The sequence below is a fragment of the Equus caballus genome, chromosome 3, assembly GCF_041296265.1.
Source record: "Equus caballus isolate H_3958 breed thoroughbred chromosome 3, TB-T2T, whole genome shotgun sequence".
In the NCBI taxonomy this organism is placed as follows: Eukaryota; Metazoa; Chordata; class Mammalia; order Perissodactyla; family Equidae; genus Equus; species Equus caballus.
In genome coordinates, this window is record NC_091686.1 from 87,765,231 (window position 1) to 87,790,068 (window position 24,838).

Here is a 24,838-nt window from a genome sequence, read left to right on the forward strand (position 1 = left end):
ACTCAATACATATTTGTTAAATGAACGAATTCATGGAGTGAATCAATGCGTTTAATAAATCCTTTATAACTTGTGAGCTCAACTGTGGATCTTCTGTTACTCACCTCCACCAGAGACAGAGCATGGAGCTTGAGCTTTTTTTCCTAAAAATAAATTTATTAAAGCTATTATAAATGTTTAGATTCAATAGGCGAACATTGTCTCATATTTTCTAAAGAAGTTCATCCTGCTTTAGGTAAAGTTCTTGGCTCACCAAAGGCTTCCTTACACTGCATAGCCATGATTTTACAAAGGGATATGGCTGATAGGGCTTGAGCTTTGGAATTTTCCCCCCAGGAGAAGTATACTGAGAATCTGGTCTTGATAAATTATTGCTTTTGAGACAGTGCCTCTGTTGCCTTTGCTCATGCAGATAAAATTGTGACTCAGACTGTTTGCCATGCCGGCCTCTTATAAGGTTGGCATGGACCCAAATCTTTCTGGATGGCTATTTATCATAGCACAATTTCATTATAATCAAATCATATCAAATCTACATTAAGGAAAAAGTATTGTCCAAATGTTTTCTAAGTTCTAATGTGATTTTATGAATATTTTGAAGCTAAAGCAAGTCATTTCCATAGGATGATGTGGATGCTTAAAAGAAAATGAATTTATTTGGACACCCAAGTTAGGAATTGAAAACCCTAGTGAGATTTCTTTTTCAATGTTTATCAGATATCTACATATATTAAATTTACTTGTAAGGGTTAAAAAATATTCTTAATATAAAGTGTGAAAAAGAAAAGTTATAAATTATGTTATTAATGATTTTAAACAAATACATGAAATCCATGACAAATACACATACACGCACACACACACACACACACAGTCACACATAAGAGTCATAATCTGAAAGGAGGCAAAATTATTTCGGGGAAAATATTGGATAGTTAAAGAATAATCTGGACTAAGTCTAAGCTAGAAAGTTAAATAAGCCCCTATTAACTGAATTCCTCTGATTTCTGTGAAGAGGAGCTGAAAAGAACTCAGGAGGTAACATGGAGGGATCTTATATCTAGGCAACTTGGACAGTTTAAGAAGAGGATGTAGATGCCCTCTGGTGGATATGAAGGTATTTTCATTCATCAAGGACAACTAGAAGATTTACAAAGAAATCAGTCCTTAATTCTTATCAAATGCATCTCAATGTCACTTGTATCTTGTATCTTAACTCTACCTAGGATTTGGGGTTATCAGAAAAGTATACTCATTCAATGGACAAGAGAGAACAGACTAAAGACAAAGAAAATATCTGAAAAGAGAGAGCTGCAAGTTTGTTTAGGTTTTGTTTATTTTTCCCCCATGAAAATGTTAGTTAACATTTGCTATTTAGACATCTTAAAATGTGTATGTTTTAAATTTACTTTTATTGAAGTTAGATGGTTTTCTTAGTCTGTTCAAGCTGCCATAACAAATAATATAGATTGGATGGCTTAAGTGACAGAAATTTATTTTCTCATACTTCTAGAGGCTAGAAAATCCAAGATCAAAATTCTGACAGGTTTGGTTTCTGCTGAGAGCTCTGTTTCCAGCTTGTAGACCGCTGCCTTCTTCTTGCTGTGTCCTCATATGACACAGAGAAAGAGCTCTCTGGTGTCTTTTCCTCTTTTATAAAGATACTAGTTCTGACTGATCAGGGCTCCATCCTTATGACCTCATTTAAGCTTCATCACCTCCTTGAAGACCCAATCTCTAATACAGTCACATGGCGGATTAGGACCTCAACAGGTGAATTTTGAGGGGACACAATTCAATCCATAGCAATCATTAAAACCTCTTAATGTTTCTATTTTTTACCTTCTTTAACATTTGTTGCCTTGTACTATCCCTGGTCTGAGGCCCTTTGTTGATCCATTTCCTGCTTCCAATTTAAACGTGGAAGAAAGTCCTTTTGACCTTGTTGTTGTTAGTGCTGTGGAGCTGATTCTGACTCCTAGTGACCCTGTGTACAGCAGAGTGGAACACTACCTAGTCTTTTTTCCCCATCCTCTCACCTTCCGGCGCTGTATCAGACAATGCTATGCTGCTGTTCATAGGGTTTCCATGGCCAGTTTTTTTGGAAATGAGTGGCCAGGTCTTTCTTCCTAGTCTGTCTTAGTCTGGAAGCTCTGCTGAAACCTGTCCACCATGGGTGACCCTGCTGATATTTGAAATACTGGTGGCATAGCTTTCAGCATCACAGCAACATGCAGCCGCCACGGTATGACAACTGACAGAGGGGTGGTGTGGTTCCCTGACCAGGAAACAAACCCACGAGGTTTGTTGCCAATTCTTAACCACTAGACCACTGGGGCTGGCACCTTTTGACTACTGTAATTGAAATAAGAGATAAAAGACAAAGAGTGATACTAGAGTGCCAGACCAATATATCCACAGATACAATTCTTTTTAATATTCCGTTATATTTAGAAAGTGGGCCAGCCAAGCTGGGTTGCCAAAGTTCTAATTGTGAGCCAATGTTCTGAGTATGTCTTTTCATAGCATAATGAGGTGTGAATACCATCCTGCTGGTTGGATTACAACAGTTCCTCCAGTCTTTGCTGTTTCCCTAATTACCAGTTTCTCGACTTCACCGATAGTTGTAAAGTCCCAGAGAGACAAGTGATCTGATGTAATAATGCATGAGATGCCCTGTTTATATAACCCACGACTTTTTTGGATGTTGAAATACTCATGGCTATAGTTTTTCCTACGTGGAACATGACATATGGTTGTGGTAGCCAGTTAGTTAAAAGCCTGTTAGCTGAGTGCCAGGTACAGAAGAACCGTTCCATGAAAGTTAACCATTGTTGTGCTGTTGCTATTGCTATTTTTTCCAAGAAGAGTTTTTTATATTTGTCTTACACCACAAGCTATTGGACTTACTGTAGTGTTAATTCTCACCTTTACTATGTCCGATACGTATTTTAATATGCTGTTGCATTTTATATTTCCTTGTATTTATTTCTCATTTCAGCCAGCAAGATCCTTTCCATGGCCGACTTCACCATAGGCTGTCCTTTGCTTCCGTGGTCCTCTATCTTTCTGATTATTAGAAATAGTGGCCATATTTTTATACAAATATAGAAAATATCTTCTAAAATTTTGTTTCCTTTAATGATTTACTTATGAGTGATGTACCTTTTTCTTTTGGAGGCAGAATTTTTTTATCTTCCTTCTGCTGGATTATTTCTACATAATATTCATTTGATGCTTACCATGTGCTGGATATTAAGTGCCTTATATGCATTGTTTTATTTATCATTATGAGGAAGGTGCCATTATTACACCTGATTTAGCAAGGACCTTGAAGTTTCAAGAGGTTAAATAACTTGCCAGATATCTCAGAGCTAGTAAATGGCAAATTCAGTATTTGAGCCCAAGTCTGTCTGATTTGGAGGCCCACAGACCTAACTATTTAGTCAATGTTTCCCAATTTCTGATTTCTAATTGTGATGACTGGCAATAGCATAACTAATAAATAAGATTTCCTGCAAACAGGGCCTGAGACTGAGTTTTTGACTAGCTCCCAGGTTATTCTTATAAACGGTTAGACTGACTATAATGCTGCTTTTCCTTCTTGAACAACAAGAGATTCATCCAGTTTAGTGTTTGCATTTGGTGAAAGTGAGTGGGGTGCCCTTTGCCATCCACGCTCTCCAGGGTTATGTTGGCAGCACTGGTGAACACATCTCCTGGAACAATTCCAGGTAGCATTCTGGTCAAATCTGCTTGATTAAGCTGAGAACTTCTGCTCCGACTACCAAAGTCTCTGACAAAGAGATTTCCTCTACTGGGTCCATATATTTAATATACAGAGCATTGGGCAATAAAAAGAAGCACTAGGAATCACTATGAAACAAAACTAACCACAAAATCTCATATCTTCAAGAAATCCTAGTATTTTAAACTTTCAACTTCTCAATATATAAAGACAAAATGAATGAATTCTTTAAGATCTTATTCTCTGGTAATTCCAAATTGAAGACATAAATTTTTTATCTTAGTGCCTGATATTGAAAGTAATATTTCTATAGCTTATGGAAATACAAACATTGAATTAAATGCTAACATTGGAAGGAAATGAAATACAATAAATAGGGACCTCAGCATTTTCATTACTACATTTTGTTGCTGCATGTTTGATAGAGTCCCTTGGTAACTATTTATGAAAAACTTAGCTTGTTTATTTGGAGGGGATGTTTTTCATTTTCATGCAGCAGCATTTTCTAAAAACACTGCTGATAGCCCTCAGTAAATCATTACCTTGGGGTTTAGTTTCAGCTGCTCTACCATACTTGTTTATTTCCTTATTGAATAAGATGTGTGGCTAACCCCTGAAGCCCTGTCAGAATGGGCTTAAATAAATGTCTTTACATTATTGGATTTTTTTTTTCAGTATGTGGCTCATTGATATTCTAGAAGATAAACTTGTTCATTATTAGCCTTGTTTGTTTTTAATTTAGAAGGATTACATTACATTTTATTAAACTTCATTAGCTTCTCAAGCAAGCAATATGAACGTAGTTTGCATTCTGCAAATCTCCCCTTAGTCACTTTATCTCATTGCTGCTAGAGTAATAAGTTGAGATGGATTTTCTTTTTGTAGTTGATAATATTTCTTTAGAGATTGTGTCAGATCACAGCTGTGATTGACGAATTGCTTGGATTTGCTCCTGTTTGCCTGTTGCTGCCTTAATTTGTTGGTAATGTCTGAAGCTGCCACCTTGCATCTCTGTCCCACCAGTTTCCTTGCTTTGGGCTATTGTGACTAATGACAAAATGATTTCAAGCTAAATCATTTTTTAAAATTCAAATGAAGCTTAGGTGCTTTTCTTGTTTGTTACCACTGTGTGTCTGCTGAATACTGATGGAGCCACTCAAGTCTCTGAACTCTGTATAAAACTTTACATCACTCTGACTGACACATTAGTTGTTCCAAAACTCGAAAGCTTTGTGAATATTGCTCCTAATGAGTCCTGTGCCAGGTGGGTCAGTGGATTTCTCAATCCTTTTGTGGTTTGTCATCATGGAAAATGACAACTACTTTTTACATAGTAGACCTTGAGACATCAGTACAAAATAACTTGAATGTTATTTGGCTGCTTGGCAGAGAGCAAAGATTTAAGCGTCAAATCAGTCTAATTCTGCTTTCCTTTATGTAGGCTCTATACAGAGAGTATTGAGACTTCTTAGGCATTCTTAGTCAGACTTGGGATTGAGTCAAGATAACTTATACCCCTTAGGCACTATCTGCTATATTCTAGAAATCTGCCCCGTAAATGAAAAACTAGTCATCTGGAGGTCAGATAAAAAGTTTTTGACACTTTCTTTTTAATTTCTTTAATTTGAAAAAAATCTTGATTCTGTACTATATCCATTTAAATGAAATTTATTAAAAAATGAAGTAGGTGCCTGCTGTGTGCGTTTTCTTACAATCATGAATGAGTCTTTATACTCCAGAAGTTCACTAATGGTTTTAAACTGAGAATAAAAAGACCTGATCTTTGTTTTCACATGGTAATCCTAGTAGCACATTGCATCCTGCTCCCTCCATTTTCATAACATCTCTTGCTTCATTGATTCTTTTTTCCAATCACTTTAGACTGACTTTCTCTCTTTGGCTTGGGATCACTTTTTTCTCCAGGCATGTTCTTCAAGTCTGTGCTTACATTTCTTTGATAACTGATAACTTGTCTAATGGTAAATGTCATCAGAATATAATTTTCAAAACATCAAAAACATGACTCATACAAATACAGAATGGATGTATGTCAAAGTTTTGTTCACTTCATTAATTAATGAGGGAATCACTTAAATGGTAAAACTGGCTCAAAATCTTTTTAAGGATTGAGTATAAGTAGCAATGTTTTAGAAAAAGAAATACTAGAAGAAGATTTCTAGATTAGATACAGAAGAGGTTGATATCCTACAGGGCAAGAAAACTGTAACTTTTGGTGATCTTTTTTGCTGGACAGGAATCTACAACCTAACATGTAACTTCACAGGCTTTGGGCTCAAATCCAATATTAAATAGCAAAATCAAACACAAGTAAATTTCCCTAGAGGCTTAATAATCCTTGGGTGGACTTGTCAACAATGCTTCATTACAACATTTAAAGGACATGCTGTACTCATTTCTGATGTCCAAGTCTTGAATAATTTTTTTAACAATATACTCGACTATTACAAACACTTGACTGACTCAAATAGATAGGTGTAGTTTATTAAGTTCTTTAATGCCTCCTCCACGTTTGTGCATTAAGAGGCTGTCTGACATGGCAGAACACTTGGTCAGTAAATCTCTGTATGACTTCCAGCCGGTTGTAATCTTTCTGCTCTTATTTCCCTCTACTATCAAATGAGGAGCTGGAATAAATTGATCACTGAAATCTCTCCCAGTCTTAAAATGTTGTTATTCTTTAAGAATGGGACTATAAAGGGCAAAATATCTTGTTCCTTCAATTAGTGTGTGGGGTTAGGCAACAGGGTCCCCTAATGGTCTTCGATGTATTCTGGGCAGGCTAGTCTTCTAATTATCCTGGAATGTCTGAGGAACTTCCCCTCAGAAGAAGTTTGGAAATACCTCCTGTTAGGACCCTTGATTTAATTGGTCTGTCTGTGTTATCTAGTGCACAATAATACTGTAAACAAGCAACGAAAAAACATCAGTGGCATACAATAAACATTTATTTTTGCTGTCAAGTCTATGAGTCAACTGGGAAGTTTTGTTGATCTTGATTAGGCTTGACTGGACAGTTCATTGTCTCTTAGTTGAGACAAACACATGTGTATAGTGGTTAGCTAGCCATTGGGTGATCTAGGCTAGCCTCACTGGGATGACTGACTCTGCTCCAAAGGATCGCTCCAGCAGGCTAACCCAAACTTGTTCTTGTGGTGTTGGTGGCACTGTTTTGAGAGAGAGCAGAAGCAAGCTGCTCTCTTAAGTCTCAAGACTCTTAAGGCTAAGGCTTGGAAATGACACAGCATCACTTCCATCACATACTGTTGGCCAAAGATAGTCATATGGAAGCCTGAAGGGAAATAGACTTCATCTCTTGATGAGAGAGGAATGGAAAACTTAGGGCATGAAGATGAATTGGTGCCATTTTTGTATTCAATCAACCATATAGCACATGATTCACAGTTGAGATTTCAGGAAGTTCCAGAAGGATACTTTTCTGAAGGGAAAGAAGACAGCGTCCTATAAATGCTCTTGGGCTTTCTTATGGGGTGCAGTTAAGTTACTTAGAGTTAGTTTCATCCTTTCAGGTCTTACTTTTAAAATTCATTAGGCAGGACTAGAGCAATGTTTGGGGCTAATTATTCCGTATTACTGAGGCAAGGTCACTCTGAGTACTCTGCCAAATGCTATATCAATGTTGAGATTTTCCAGTCTGGCTGGTGAAAACATGCACTATTCCTGTTTTTGCTGGGCACTGTTTCTTGTAATCCTTTCAGGTGGTTCTTTTTGTGGCCTTGGGTAGTTACCTCACACTCATAAACTGCTGTGCTTAGCAAAATACTCAATACGGACTCTCCAGATTTGTGGAGTTCTCTCTTTTTCAGCATTCGCTATCCTGTTACTTTTTACTATGAACTCTAGCCACCTTGATTTCCCCAGATTTTCAGCTGCATCTCCTCAATTTAGAGAATCTGTCAGATTTTTCTTGGATTCTTCTTTCCTGTACCACATCATGGAAGTTCTCTCAAGTTTGTTTCCTCTCTCTCAGTGATTGTGGTCTATGTTGTCTAATGCCCAGTGTCTTCAAAAAACAGTTGTTTCACATATTTTTTCTAGTGTTTTTGGTCATTTCATGCAGGGGAGTAAATTCAGTCCCCGTTACTCCATTTTAGCCAAAACTGGAAGTCTCCAATCCTTAATTTAGTCTTATGAAAGATACGGATTTCTAAAGATTACGAGTAACCTAACTTGGTGGAAGAAGGCAGTATGCCAATATCAGATTATATTTGAAAAAATATATTTCCTTCCTGCTTGTCCAATTGGTCCTTTATTTCTCTCTTCTTTTCTCTTCTTAGTATATATAGCATTTTGCCACAGTCTAACCTTTCATTAGTTTTTACTTTTTGTTATATGTTTTATTGTATCATGTGTGGGTGTGCATTTTATCTTGCCGATGACAATGTACACTCTTTAAATGTTGTGGATATACCTTATCCTTCTTTATATTGTTCTCCATGTGTATAACATTTTAGAACTAATGCTAATAAATTGACCATTATCCTTTTCTGTAAAAAAAGACTCAAAATCTGAGAATTAATTGTGATGTTTACAATGCACTTTGTAGAGGAAAAGTGCTGGGTAAATAATGGTACCTTTAGCTTTTAGGTTGATGTCAATTTTGGTTTCAATTTTCTCCACCAAAATTAGGTGCCATATGTTAGACTACAATTTCTCATGAGTTCATCTGCAACCTGCTTAGAAGAATACGCCAGGCTGACATGAAGAATACTTTCTAAACCTCTCAGATCCTGCTTTGGCTCTGCATTTTGTGAGGCTTTTTTTCTTTCTCTACTCCGAGCGAACTTGAAGTCATAATTCACAAGGACAGTCATGCACTGCATAAGAATGTTTTGGTCCATGATGGACCGCATATATGATGGTGGTCCCATAAGATTAGTACCATATAGCCTAAGTGAGTAGTAGGCTATACCATCTAGGTTTGTCTAAGTACACACTATGATGTTCGCATAACCACAAAATTGCCTAATGACGCATTTCTCAGAATGTATTCCCATCATTAAGCGATGCACGACTGTAAATGAGATATGGATTGAATACTTTCAATCTGCTTGATGAGTGTGGTATTGAAAAAAGGTTATATTAGTAGGATAAACATTTTCTATAAAGTGAGCGCTCAACTAATTGTATATAGTATCATCTGTGAAATTTCTTGTAGACTGGCTCCTTCTAATCACCCACTTGTGAGCTGTTCTTCTTCCCCTCTCTCTCTCGTCTATTTCTCCACCTCCTCACCCACCTTTTATTCTATGAAATGGGAGGGGGAGAGGATATAGAAAGTAATTACAGTGTGCTCTTAATATAACTTAAACATAATTAAGGAGGAAAAATCATTCCAAAAAATAGTATATTCTAAAGACAGACATGACTATTTTAGGAACCATTTGAGCAATTGCTTTCCTTCATTAGAGTGGGCAAGCTATAGTTGGCTATACAGTTATTTATCATGCCTGTCAAGATGTAAGGAGAATTAATTTTAATGTTTACCATGCATCTGTATTCAAATGTAGACTTGTTCTACACATAAAATAATTTGATGGAAAATAGTGATTTCCATTTTGATTTAAATGCTCTTTATTGGTAAATAGTTTGAACTCACATATTTATGCAATGAAATGAGGATGGTGCTTATATGTCTAATATAACATTTTATTTAAAATTAGTTTTCCTTTATATTTTCGCTATTAATTGTGAAAAACTAAACTGCATTCGGATTTATAGCTTTTATAATAATGTATATGATTGCGTATGTAAGATTATGAAAATAAATCCCAGGAATTTGGAAATTAAAACTTTAGCCGGCCCAGTGGCACAGCAGTTTAGTTCACCAGTTCTGCTTTGGCAGCCCGGGGTTCGTCAGTTCGGATTTTGGGGGCAGACCTACGCACCACTTGTCACGTCACGAGTGGCAGGAGTCCCACACATAAAGTAGAGGAAGAGAGGCATGGATATTAGCCCAGGGCTAGTCTTCCTTAGCAAAAAAGAGGAGGATTGGCGGCAGATGTTAGCTCAGGGCTAATCTTCCTCCCCCCCCAAAAAACTAACTTTTGGAGTTTTTTTTTTTTCCTTTTTAAGGAATGTCATGCACATATGGATGATTGTTATTGTTATTCGGTGCACAAGAGTTGGTACAGTTCTTCCTGTTTATAAAACAAACATATACAAGACTCAATGAAATGTATGCACTATATCACAGAATATTATTTATAATAAAACTGAGCAAAGAAGTTGTACAGCTCTCATCATGAACTCCTGAAACAAAATCAAGTGTAACTCTAGTTTATAGTGCTAAAAGCCTCATTTTCTTTCTATAGATTTAAACTTTAATTATTTACAAGAATGGATTTTATTTAGAAATAGAATACTTTTGATTCAGAGTTTCAAATATATACTTTTTTTTTAGTTAGGTCTTTTAAAGTTTTTACGTCAAGCTGAGTAGCTATAGCATGTTAATAAAGGTTTATTTTATAGAAGCAACTAATTTTAATTATTTAATCCCTTTAAATTTTGTATAAACCCACATAAAATTACATAGCAAATATAATTGTTAATATACCTTTTCAGAACATAAATGCCAATCTGAACATGAGAAAAAGAACAAATGCCCTGGTCCACTCTGCATCTGATGGTGGCAACAGAACTGAGGTGGGAAACCATTCAAGCAAATCTTCCACAGTTGTTCAAGGATCCTCGGAAGCCACACCGCAGTCTCAGTTAGCTTCCAGTCCAAACCCGTTCAGCCATGCAAGTGCAGCTGAAACGATATCTGCGGCAAGAGCACTTCCATCTGCAACCTCTTCTGCGCCGAGTAGAACTGGGTATGTGCCCCGACAAGCTTCAGTTGGATCTGCTTCTACTCACCGCGTGTTTGGATCAAGACTGGAGCGAATTAAGACCACACTTAATACTAGAGGGGCTTCTGGGAAGTTGTCAGCCACTACTGCTGCCTCTGCTCCACCACCTTCTGGATCTGGCGCAAGTAAAATAGATAAATATGCCCGCATTCTCTTTCCAGTAACATTTGGGGCATTTAACATGGTCTATTGGGTTGTTTATTTATCGAAGGACACTATGGAAAAATCAGAAAGTCTAATGTGATTTTGTTGTGATAGTAGTTTCCTAAAAGATGATGAACTTAATGCAGAATGTCTTTTTAAATGTTTTTAAAGATAAACAATTATTCTTTACTAAAATAAAAATTCTACGTAATTTTTCCATTTAAAAAATTCCAGCCAGTTGTTGGGAGAGTTAATTAATTCCTCAGTGAAGAGAAAGTGAGCCATCTTTCATTTCAGAAAGATGATTTAAATAGAATCAATTCAGCACTCAAATTAGACAGAATACGGACCATCCTGGAAAGTTGGGACGAGAGAAATAGGGCTATTAGAGTTACTCAGTGCATATTTATGCACTGAAATTTGAAAACAGACTTTTTTTTTATATACTCTATGAATATCAACCAGCCACCATAAATTTCCCAGTGGCACTGCCCTTAATCAGAATTGTTTATCGGATATTATATGCAGTGACCTTTGGAGATTCTCTTAGTATCTGCAAGAAAAGGACTTTCCCTGTTAAATGAAACATTTTCAGAAGGGAAAATGGAACAAAACAAATACTGACCAATAGAGTGAAACCTCTGCTGCATCAAAAACAAAGACAGAGACCAGGGGAAATGTGTTCCCTGTCATATGTTGGCCAAACAGGACTTAACAGTTGACTTGAAAATTTGTGCTTTGAGCCAAAGTTTAACTCATTGTGTGACTTCTTTTTGACAGTAGTTCATTCAGTTATGTATTCTTTCAACATATAGTTATCCAGAGCCTACCATGTTCCAGGCACTGTGCTAGAACTGTCTCTCTAGGAAAGCTCTTTCACCCTTACCTACAATATTACCTAAATAGTAGAACAGCCAATGCATGCTAACAAACCATAAACTAGCAGAGGACGTTGCATTCTTTAATGGAGGAAATTTATTTAGAGTCTGACAACATATTCAAAATATTTGTTTCTACTATCCTGATAGAGGATAACAAGTATATTGTTCACATAGCCACCTTTGAGATAAGTATACTTTAGCATAACTTCAGGAATTGACTTCAAAATGTAATGAAAATGTGTTATAGATTGTCCTCTACATGAAAAGTACTACGTACCTGAAAGTAGAAATCTGGGCACAGTAAGACCTTATAGATTACCTGTCTCAAATTTGATCGCATCAGAGAATAGAATTTGAACTGAATCACAGAATCATTAGAGTTAGGAACTCAATACATGGCCTTTTTGATGCTTTTCCAAACATAGATCTGTATTAGCTGGTGAAATGCTAACCTCAGGGGAGTTTTTGTGTCCATAGTTCCATATTTCTGGGCAGTTCTGTGTTTATTTTGGGGCAGTTTTCATACAGTTTCATAACTAAGATGAGTTTTTTAAAATTAAAAGAGCAGCAAAGAAATGGAGTAAAGAAAAAAATCATAGCCAAGGGGTAGGATACCACTGACGGTGTTATGCAATTTATCAGAATTTTCGTGTCCTGACTTTTCTTTTTCATTAGGTAGGCTTAACAACTTAATTGAATTTCTTGCAGCTGTCTTATGCTGCTGTATCTAGGTCTGGTTTTTCTGTTGTGTTGCTTCCAGATTTTTCTTCTGTACTTCTCTCTTCCTGATCTGGGTGTGTCAATTAATGTGTTCTGGATGTTTGGGGGAACATTTGATAGAAATGGCCACCTTGCGAACAGGATCTCTTATTTTTTAAAGAAGAAATGATATTAATTAACTGGCATTAATATTTCAGTTATTGCATTACCTTGAAATGGTTGTTTATGAGAATTGTAAAATGTGCAAATACCAACTGTGAGTCATATCTGAGAATTCCTTCTTGGCTAGCTCTCTAGGTATTTCCTAGAATGGATAATTTTAAGGCTGAAAGAGGCTTTAGAAATCATCCAATCCAAACCCCTTACTTACAAATTGATGCCAGTAATATGAGGCCCAGTAGAATTTGTACTATGTATATATTTAATAAAAAGTACTTGTACAAAAAAGCTTATCATTAGTTATTTCATGAATGTGAGTAGATTTCTAGCCTTGAGGACAATGCTTGAAACTGTGGTTGGAAACAGTAATCACTCATTATTCCAATGAAATGACCTTATTTATTTGCTAAGGGACATACTCCTTGCTTATCTATTGCCTATTCTTAAGAAATATTTGATTGGTTTCCTTTTTTAAAAGAAATTCTTCTCCTATAAATTTTGCAGATTTTAAAGTGATAAAAATAAGTGATCTTAGATTTGTAGACCAGACATCCAGGTGAACTTCTAGTTTTTTTCTTACCTTTGTATATGAAGAAGATTTTAAAATAAGTCAGGTAGCCAAAAAAAGAGAAAGGATAAAATTAATCAGGATTCTTAAGTGTTAACTTGAAGGATAAATTGACAGGAAAGTCTAATCATTTGTACTTAAAGGAATTATTTCATTTGTACACAATGTTAATAATAATAATAATGCATAGTTTGTTTGCTCTGACTGAATTCCATTAAATTAATTCAAGGCTAAACTTTTTATTTTGGTCACCATTTCTATCATTCTAATAACTCAGAGCTACATTAAACAAAACACTTTTGTGAAGAACCAATCACTTTTCTCCGTTAGACAATCTCACCAGAGTCAGGAGAGCCCAAAGTCCTGGTAATTTGTGAAGAAGAAGCAGAATTCTGGCTGAGAATGGTAGCTTTGTATGTCTCTAGCTTTTAAGTTGAAATTCAGAATTGTTTTATTCAGTACCACTGTCTATATTGTAGCTTTCAACTCCAAGTTGGCTACTAACTGCTACATAATTACTTCCAATTTCCTGCAGGCATTACTAGGTATAATTATGTGTTTACGTGATTAATCCACAGTTAAAAATGACTTGCATTTGTGTATATACAGAGTATTTGAGTAATATGTATTTTAAATTGGACCTGATATATCTTGAATTGGAGTAGGCAGAGAGTAGAGTCACTCTCTTTTACAGATGGAAATGAATCATAGACAAGTTAGTGACAGAGATAAAAGCACAGGGCAGGAATGAACTTTGAAAGGTCATTTTTCAATCACCTCACCTTAGCAACGGCCACGTTTCAAGCAATACATAAAAAATTTGTTTGTGGTTTATTTTACCCATGAACTGGTCGATTCTGCCTGGCCTAGAAAAAGATCCCTACTCTCCACTCTCTTGTGTTCCAGTGGTCCTCTCTTCTAGATTTGTGAATAACCTCCCATGGAAAAGCACCAGATGGAGAAACAGGTGAACTGATTTCCAGTTCTGACTTAATCGTGGTTTTAAATGAGTCGTTTAACCTCTCTAGGCTTGTTACTTATTTATAAGAGGAAGGAGAGACTAAATAATATCTAAGATTTCTTTCAATTTTAATATCTTCTGATTCTCATAGTAGACTAAATACAAGCATATTCTTGGAATAGACACACTCATACTTTGTGCCGAAATAGATGTTTATGAGGAAAAAATCTTGATTTTAGTTCCACTGCTTAATTACTTTAAGCTCACGACTTGCCTCAAACTAGGGTTTCCTTATCTTAAACAGAGAAAATGACATCTCTCCATTTAGATTAGATATTTTCTTCCCCATGGGAGATTTTGTTCTTTGAAGACTAAATAATTTTGGTTATTTCTATTTTCTGGTTTTATTCATCTTTACTAAATGGTCAATGTTGGGTACTGTGCTGATTTTTAGATATACATAGGTAAATGAAACTGATTCCTTTCCTTACCGGTGGTCACAGTTTGGTATTGATGATAGATGTGTAGAGAAATAACTATGGAGTGTAGTAAGTGCTTCATTAGTAAAGAGTAGGGCCCAGAGTAGGGTAATATGAGTGAGTACTCACTCTGGGCACAAAAATACAAAGAGGTGCCCAAAACCTCAATAATCAAGATAAATAATATTTTGAAAGAATATTTAAAAAAATCAAAATTCATGCAAAAATCCATGATGAACAAAATACCCAAATTTTAAAGATGGGATGAGTATTAAGTTTTCCTTTTGCATCATGCTCTAATATTGCTCTACATGGCGCTGATACAGATGCACATAATTTTATAACTTTGTTGATGTGAAGGAAAAAAGAGTGATGGCAGGGTCGGCTTCACAGAGATGATGTTGAATTGAATTTTGTAGAATAATTTGGAGTTCTAGCCCCTTTGCCTACTCCCACAAACAAACAAACAAACAACAGAAGCACATTTTACCATCACCTGAAGCATGAAAAGAAGGATAGATTTGGAACTTCAAGGAGAACACTTACTACAAAATAGTTCAGGGTCATGGAAGAGAAGGGTGAATGTGGGGAAGAATGTGAGAGTTGTTGATGTGGGAAAGATCTGCTTGGGCTGAATTAGAGAGATTTTTCTGGAAATTACTAAAGAAATTGGGTTTGATCCTGGATTAGTGGCAATTTGTTGAAAATCTTGCAGGGTAATATGATGAAAATGAACATTCTATGCTCCTGTTTTAGAGAAATCACCTGATTGCTGTATGAGCCATGGAATGGGGGGGCCACGAATCTAGAGGTAGTACAAGAATTGAGATGTCTTGTTTTTGTTTTCTCTCAATCTTTACCTTCCATTCTTTTTAATCCCAATGACTTTACTGTTACTTGTAAAAGTGATACATGATTGTTAAAGGTAGGTATTGCAGAAATTTAAAAACAACCTCAAAATCCCACCACTGAGAATTTGTTAATATTTCATGAATATTATGCTGATACTTTTGTATAGATAAAATTGTGTAGAAGAGTAGACTGATTGATTGATTGAAAGACAAAAATAAATTTAGGAGCCAAATATGCCATGTATGAATGTTGTTAAATAATAAAAAAAATAAATTTACCTTTAAATCAATTTAAGATAAAAATACTAGGATAAAACTGAAGAAATTGTTGAAATTTAATTAAAGCAAGAGATTTTGGAGACTCTATGTTTTTTTTAATCCCAGATTTCAATCTTTAGTTCAGGAAAGGTTTTTCCAATTATGTGCCTAAATAATTTTTTCTTTCAGAATTCTAATTATGTTAAATCTCTTACCTTTATAACTACTTATAAGTCTCTATAGTCACTTTTGTATTTTTAAATTTCATGTCAGCTTTTGTTAATCATAACCCAAGTGAGCTTTCAGTTTTGTTTACACTATTTTAAATGTGTTTATTTTATTCTAAATCTCTAAAGCAATTTTCAACTACCTAATGGTTTCAGTCATTTTTTTGATTTTCAATTGTTTTCATTTTTTATTGCAGTTATTGCAATTGGATTATAACACTATCTAACTTCCAGGTGTACATCGTAATATATTTTCAATTCTGTGTAGATTACATCATGTTCACCACCCAAATACTAATAACAATCCATCACCACACACGTGTGTCTAATCAACCCTTTCGCCCTCCTCCCTATCCCCCTCCCCTCTGGTAACCACTAATCCAATCTCTGATACTATAGGTTTTTTCTTTTCAGCATTTTAAATAATTCATGCCACTCTCTTCTAGCATGTAGGGTTTCAGCTGAGAAGTCTGCTGATAGCCTTATGGGTTTTCCTTTGTATAGCACTTGTTGCCTTTCTCTTGCAGCTTTTAGGATTCTCTCTTTATCTTTGATTTTGGACATTTTAATTATGTGTCTTGGTGTGGGTCTCTCTGAGTTTATCTTGTTTCGTGCTCTCAGTGCTTCCTGTATTTGGATGTCTGTTCCTTCCTTAGGTTAGGAAAGTTTTCAGTTATTATTTCTTCAAATAGATTCTCTGCCCCTTTGTCTCTCTCTTCTCCTTCTGGGACACATATAATATGAATGTTAGTGTGCCTGGTATTGTCCCAGAGTTCCCTTAGACTGTTCTCATTCTTTTTAATTATTTTTTCTTTTATCTGTTCAGCTTGGGTAATTTCCTCTAGTCTTTCATCCAGCTTGCTGATCTGTTCTTCTGTATCATCTGCTCTGCTATTGAGTTCCCCTAGTGAATTTTTCATTTCTGATTGGTTCTTTTTTACGTTTTCCAATTATTTCTTGGCATTCTCACTGTGTTCATCCAGTCTTCTCCCAATATCAGTGAGCATGCTTAGGAGTTTTTGTTTGAACTCTTTGTCAGGTAGATCGCTTACTTATGTTTCATTTAGTTCTTTTTGTGGGGTTTTGTCCTGTTCTGTTGCTTGGAACATAAACCTTTGCCTCCTCATTATGCCTTTTTTTCCATGCTCATATCTATGTATTAGATGAGTCAGCTATGTCTCTTATTCTTGGAGAAGTGGCCTTATGTAAGAGATGCCCTTTGAGGCTCTGCACTATGCTTCCCTCTTGACACCAGTCTAAACATTCCAGGAGTGAGCCCTGTGTGGGCTATGTGTGCCCTTCCGCTGTGGCAGGGTTGCTCTTACTGCAGGTACCCAGGGAGACTGGGCTTTCCCACTCTGGCTGACTGTTTGTAAATCAGGTTTGGGGAGCCCCAGCACCATTGGCTACAAGGTCTAATAGCACACTCCTATTGCAGTTTTCCTGTTAATGGGTAGGCACCCAGTGCAGCTGCTTGCTAGACTCAGGGCTTTACAATTGCTGTAGGCCTCAGGCCTGCAAGGCTGTTGTCAGCTCTCTTAGGATTGCAACTGAATGGGGCTGGCCTCAGGCATGGGAGCACCCAACTGTTTCAGGCTTTGGAAGGTGGAGTTGATCCCATTTGTGGCTGTTTGTGAAGCTCAGGTCTTCTGCCACTGATAAGCCCCACCCCACACAGGTTCACACACACCATCAATACAGTCCTGGCCAGTGCACACTTCCTGACCCCTGGAGCATACCCACTTACCACACTGCAGTTTCCCCCACTTCTCCACCAAAGCCCTCCATGGTTCACTTGGTCCTCACACAGGCCCTGCCCCACAGAGGTGCACACACCCCCTACCTGTAGAGGATCTATGCAGGCTGAAAAGTTGCCCCAGGGCTTGCTCTTGGATGGGGCCAGTGCCTAGGGCAGGCTGCCTTCCCTGGCTGAACTGGATTAAATCTGCACTCTAGTGGGTGTGGCTGACCCCTGGGCTAATAGGCCAGGTGAAGAACTCCAATGGCATATGCCAGTCTGTGTCAGCACACCTGTACTAGGTCACAACAGTGGCTGCCACCAATGTCTCAGCCTCTGGAGAGGTCTCCCCTCTCACTGAGATGCACCCAGAGCCTATCAGGTGCATCTTTTTTCACCAAAGGACTTTGAACCTTTCTTTCTGGTGATTTTAGGTTACTCAGGTGAATTTGTGTGTGGGCCCTTTAAGAGCTGGCTTTATTCTGCTTATGTCCATAGCTTTCCTGGGGGTATTCCCTGTTGTAGTTATTAGCCAACAAAGCCAGAGAGTATGACACTTGTCTCAGTTGTGCTGAGTCTAAAGGATGCTTATAGCAATAACGTGACCCCCACTCAGGTCCCCACTTCTCCAGGGAAGGCTACATACCCTAGGGTGACTCCTGCCTGGCTGGCTGTGAAGCTCCGTCACTCACAAAGGTGGCTTTCTTCTCTCCAGAAGGAATTTCTGCCTCAGTCAGGATTGTCCCTTGTTGTGGGGGTTCTTTTCATCCAGTTTTCAGTTCTCTCTCCAGGGTAATTTTTCCAAGAATAGAGGTAACCTGGTTGTGTTTGTGGGAGGAGGTGAGTTCAGAGTCTGCCTACACTGCCATCTCAACAAGATCTCCTAGATTTGATCTGATGGTTTTATTCTTTTCCATTTCTTTCTTGAAATGGTCTGTGCCATTTCATTTTTTTCATTTCTTTTTGCTGTTTTTATAATCTCTTTATTGAAACAAAATATATTTTTTTGAGCTTCTCACTCTATTAATGAGATCATGTCTATAATTTATTTGAGACTATAAAGAACTATTTATATAAACTTTTCCTATGTTTCCTGAAAAAAAAATTTTCTTTGGTAAAAACTTCAGCTACTTTTTCATTGTGTTTCTGCCTCCTTTGCCTATGTTCCAGGATGGTTTTTTTCTATTAATCACTGAATGAAGCCAGCTATTTACTGAACTACAGTGTGGGAAGTGGTGGGAGAATGAATCAGATCGGCCCACAGTAGCTATTTAAATTTCAGTTTTCAAGCCCACCTCCCCAAATATGTTTCATCTTCTGCCCAGGGACCATATTTTTTCCTTATTTTTTACTTTTGGGTGATCTATGTGGCTCACAGAGGTAAAGCTCCCTAGTTTTACTTTCTCTGTATTGTTAATACGCTAGTGATTGACACTGCCTCTGCCTCCCCTTTCCCACTATAATGCTAGTCATCTCTATTATCCAGCGGGCTGTTTCACAACTATCATATATAGTCTATCAGCAATTTGTTCTTTACCCCCATTTTCTACTATTTGGGAATATGTACCTAGAATCTTATGAAGACAAATTTGTTTTCCGCCTGCCTATCCATGCCCATCTCATGGCAACCTCAAGCAAAGTCTTGGGAGGATGCCTCAGGACTGTGAAACTTAGTGAAATCTATATCCTGTCCAAGATATGTGTCAGTCAATTTCCTTTCTCTAATAGTGCAAATGTCTCATTATTTGAAAGCTATTTATCGTCATTTGTTGTTAATTTCTTATAATTACATAGTTTTTATTTTGTTTTTCCCAATTTTTCATTATTTATGTTATTTTGGGAGGAATTTCACAGGAGAGGAGTGAATTATAAATGCTTTTATTTCACTATCTTAAAATGAATCACCATCTATCATTTGTATTTCCACTAGATCAGAGGTTGATCAGAGTATTCTTTACTGACAACCAGAGCTACATAGTTTTTCCCTTCTGTATATCAGATGTCATTGGAATCAGGTATTAAATCTGGATTAAATCTGTGCTGACATGGTTGACAGAGAACATTTCCCTTTGGGGGAAGTAAAAGAAACTATAATAATAGAAAATAAAAATTATTGTAGTTAACCTTTGACGGACATTCTTTTTCAGTCTTTTGTATTTGTGAGTGGTAGTCTGCATTCTGTCACAGATGTTGGCTGATAGAGTGAAGTATGTTTATTGTCTTTTTACTGATTATGTAGACTGTTTCCTGGTTCAAATATACAATAAATCAGAGCTTTTATTTTTCGAGATCCGTAAAAATTATTGTTGGTTGATGAGGTAAGGTTTTATGATTTTAAGGGAGTTTCACTGTAAAATGAATCAAAATCCAGTTTTCATGCAACACTCTACACTACAAGACATTCAATGGCCATAGTTAATAGGAGGTTAAATTTTTCACTGATTTGTCCTTAATGAGGAAATCTCCTTAATAATTTTATGCTAAAAATGTTGAGGACTGAAGAAGAAATAAAATATTCTGTTTGGTTTTTCAATTGAAGTGTTACACAAACCGAGGAATAAAAGCTTATCTGCCTGCCTGCTGAATAATTTTAAATTGTTTATTTAATTATACAATTGAAAATATTCCTTATTATGGAAGTAAAGAAAAATAATAATGCATATTTCATCATATCATAAAAACTAAATTTGTTATACTTGGAGCTTCATTATTCTTGCTCCTTTGGAATAGCAAATAATAAAGTGTGATATTTAAAACAGTTCAAAATCTAAGGGCCAGCTCAAATTTCTGAGAAACTGAATGAGGCTAAATAAAAATACGTAGCTGATGCTTACGAATATGTAGCTCAGAATGTTAGCCGTAATTATTTTGATGAGATGAAGCACTTTGAACACTCTATGGTCTTTAATGAAAGTTTTGCTTTTTATATTTTATAATGTACTATGAAGCATTCTCATGTAACCCTCCTTGGTCTGAAACAAGTGTTTTCTGAAGAAAAATTCAGGCTTTTGATTATATCTTTTAAAAAAGAGAACGTATCTGAGAGAAAAAAGTTGATCACACACAGACACAAATACACACACACACTCCTATATGAATACATACCCAATAAAATACATGGTATACGTAGTATTTTTTTCTTCACTTTTGTGACACGTTATTTGAGTAAATCCTCCTCCATATTTAATTGTATTTATTCATTTAAATATGACTGCTGGTATTGACTGAATGTTTGTGTCTTCACAAAATGTGTATGTCGAAACCCTACCTGCCATGTGATGGTAAGGAGATGGGGCCTTTGGGAGATAGGATTAGATGCGTTCATGAGGTTGGAGCTCTCTTGAATGGGATTAGTGCCCTTATAAGAGTTGAGAAAGCTTGCTTCCTCTCTCTGTTCTCTGCCATGTGAAGATACAATGAGAAGTCGACACTCTGCAATCTGGAAGAACTCAACCATGCTGGCACCCTGATTTTGGATTTCCAGCCTCCAGAACTTATTGAGAAGTAAGTTTCTGTTGCCACGCACTCTCTGGTATTCTGTTACAGCAGCCTGATCTGACTAAGGCAATTCCCCACTCTTGTGGGAATGTTTCTACTAAAATTTTAATATTTACAGTGTACAGCCCCTTTATTGTGTAGTGATTTCTGTTATGCTTTCTTTTGTTTTTATTTTCTGAAGTTCTCATTGATCACCAGATCCTGTTTCCAACTGAACTGAATACTAGTTAGAAAGTGCTTGCCTTTTAGTTCAATATTGATAATAGAGAAGTACAGCTAATGCAAAAGAAAGTGGAGGTCAAAATCAAGCAAACAAAACTATTCTCAAGCATAAGCATAAACAGAGAGGTAGGAAAAATGAGATAATGGAACACATAGAAGTGTTATGACTTTTCAAACTGGATTACATCACTTGTTTAAATTATACTCATTTTATTTGTTTTCATCTTCTATGAATAATTTCTACCTAGCTCACTTTTGGAATATAATAGTTAAAGGTTAATTCTTTTTCTGACTAATTGGAAGCAGAAGCTCAGTGCTGGCTGCTTGGTTATGAAAATAAAGCTTAGAGTGGTTCAGCAATTGTGAATTTGTTTACAACATTACCTAATCTGTATTTATCTTCCTCTGTGCATTCTGATAATTAATCTCTCTCACAAGAAAAATTACATAAAATTCTGACTATTATACTCTAGTATATTTTCTTGGTGTCAAATATGCATCTATCATGTGTGTTCTTAAATGCTATCCCTCTCATTTTATTCTGGAGAATGCAAAATAATGTTATCTATTTAACATTGGTTTGGATTATGTTCTCATTTGAAAACTCTTCAGGGTAACATTCATCAATTCGGTAGTCTAGGCAAATAGATTCATAAATCTGTATCATTAGCATTAAGATAAATGCTAATCACAGGCATCATTTATTAAGTAAGATCCTTAAATCTGCATGTGGAATAATATTATTTTCATGATGCCCCATGTGCATTTATCAGTTGAAAACTAAACAGATTGATACATGTGTACTCTTAACAGAAGGAGATATCTCAATTGACATGTTACTCCAACAATCTGATACATTTCTATTTCTTCCTTGACTTTGGATTCCTGCATTTTGCCTACTCTCTCCTCAGTGTAAACATAATGTAGTACGGTGTCAAAACTCCTTCCCTCACAGTTTATGGTGTTTCTACGGTGCCATGGAGAGAAGAGAACAAAAATCCCTTCCTTTCTTGCATGCAAAATGGAAAGGGTAAAGGCATCATTCTATTTTTGTATATTTTCAAGTGCGTAATTTTCTAACCAATACATCATATAATATGTAATACTCCTCCATAAATGAGAACAATATATTTTTCACTCATAAGTAAAACTAGGTCTAATGTTTCTTTTAGCAGAAAAGCAAATGTGAGGGAAAAAGCCATTGCTCTTTATTTTGGAAAAGGTTGCATTGTGAATAGAATAATACCTTCTGGCCACTCTAAGAATAAACCATACACAGAATTGAAAATGCCCTGTAGAGACTACGCTAACTGAATTATTCAAATACATCTCTCAAAGAGCAGATCTAAAATGCTGGCATTCATCATAAAGTTTGAGTGATATGTAATCCATTTTCCATTACACAATTACTCCTCTCATTTCTGTTCAAGTGGTGGCCTTATTTCTGGCTCCTTGATCCTGTCTCTCCAGCCTCACCTGTTCTACATGCCGATGTCAGAATATATGTGTTCATTTCATACTTGCTTTAGAGTTTCTTTTGGTTTTCCATTACTTTGGGATAAAATGTGAATTCCTTAGTATGACGTTTTGGCCCAACACAATCCAATTCTAATGTCACCTTCATCCTCTCCTTCCACCTATTCTATGATCTAGCCACCCAAGACTAGGAAATTCTCCGAACATATTCTGCATGACCATACCTTAGTGCCTTTCCAAGAAAAATCCTTTGCCTCAATTGCCTTTCTCCTGCTCTTGTCTTACTGACAACCTCCTATAAATCACAGACTAATATCCCCATTCACTGAGGCCATCTCTGATTCTTAGAAGAATTAATTCATGGCATTTTCTCACTTTCCCTGTATCTCTTTTGTAGTATCTTTTATGTGAAATTATGATTATTTGGTAACATATCTGGTTTTTATTTAGATAAAGGATGAATGGAGGCTATGCTCCCTGATCATAAGTTCACAATTTTATCTTATAAGTTTAACAAGATTAAAATCAATACGCCCATTGTCTGATGACAAACTGAGGATCCTAGCATAGTGCTTGGAAATTTGTAGGTTTAGGTTATTGGATAATTTGAGATTTAGTTGATTGCCAAAGAGGACAGTATGGCAACAACAGCTTTCACTTTAGTTATACATTTTGATAAAATAATATTTAATTCTTTAAAAGAGGCAGGCAAAACAAATTACTTCATACAATTCTAATTTAAGATTGTGTACTATGACCAAAACAACCATTTTTAATGCTCTCAACTAACGGTATTACCATGGCTCTATAATTATAATGTTGACATCATATACTTGATAGCAATTGGAGGGGCATTCGAATGTGTCCATTTCAAAGCTGTTGTAAGATTGTATATTTTTGTTAAGTAATAAATATAACTTTACTCTTCATGACTTTCCCTCACCTGCCACTTGGTAAGAGAATATATAGAGAGCTTCACACTCTTCTCTTTATACCCTCTGAGAATTTTTGTTTGCTACTTAGTGCCCAAATAAATTTGTGATTCTTTGACAATAATTATGCTTTGACTTATGAAACATGCCTTGCTCAGAAAATACAAATTGTTTTGAAATAAATGTTCTGATAAGTAATCGTGGGATAGACTTGGTTCCACTGGTTTCACAAGTAGAACAGACATTATACTATTGTTCTATGAAAACTTTATTTCAGTAAGCATATTAGTGCATTGTTTATGGCATCCTAGCACATACCAAACTCATTCCTGTAGTGAAAGTAAGAAGAAAAAGATGGTATCAAGGAGATAAGAGGGTGAGAAAGATTAGAAACAGTGGTAAGGAATATTTTGAAAGAAGTTCCAGAATGGTTTTTAAAGTTGGCGAGGAGTAGAATAAAATGAAATGTTTTACAAAGCAAGGATGCCTTTCCACTATTTCTAGATCAATTTTCAAATTTTGTACAATTAAAAGTTCACCTTGGGCCACAGCAAATAAGTTGATATTGGAGAGGACAGATGAGAAGACTTTTTCAATTAATATAATGTGATGTATATTTAAGCTTGTTGGTCTTATTCCTGAATTTTTGGCACAGAAACACAAATGTTTAGTATGATACTGCTGGGGGCACAATCCAGTTGTTGCTGCTGATCTCCTTACTTGTATGGAATGTTGCTGGTTTTGTGCATATAACAAAACTAAATCAGTCATTTCTCCTACCAGAAGCCTGATTGGCAAGAAATGGCTTCCTTAGAGTACAAATTGATCTTTGTATTATAATGTAAAAATAAGTTAAAGATAGAAAAGAAGCTATGGAAATTATAAAAATAGAGTAAGGGTAGAAACACTGAGGATATAAGGTGTATAAAAGCAGAATTAACACTTTTAATTTAAAAAGTGATTTGTATATTCCTTGTATTAACATGACTCCCTCTTTGGGAATTCCGAACTACTCCTGCCTATAAAACTTTCAAGAACAGACCACTCTTAACGCTACATGATTTGTGCTGGCAACATTGTATG

The 24,838-nt window shown here is 36.1% G+C and overlaps 1 protein-coding gene and 1 long non-coding RNA gene across 3 annotated transcripts in view; one reads left to right on the forward strand and one right to left on the reverse strand.

Moving 5' to 3' along the window:
• GABRA4 (gamma-aminobutyric acid type A receptor subunit alpha4) overlaps positions 1–13,348 on the forward strand; it is a 64,736-nt gene extending 51,388 nt beyond the window's left edge. For both annotated transcript variants that reach the window (XM_070262497.1, XM_001495996.5), the window contains one exon: positions 10,352–13,348. In XM_070262497.1, the coding sequence (XP_070118598.1) occupies positions 10,352–10,885 (534 nt within the window). In that variant the 3' untranslated portion in view covers positions 10,886–13,348. The remainder of the gene's footprint in view (positions 1–10,351) is intronic.
• LOC111772913 (uncharacterized) overlaps positions 1–24,838 on the reverse strand; it is a 48,887-nt gene that overhangs the window by 17,944 nt on the left and 6,105 nt on the right. The gene's annotated exons all lie outside the window — the stretch shown is intronic.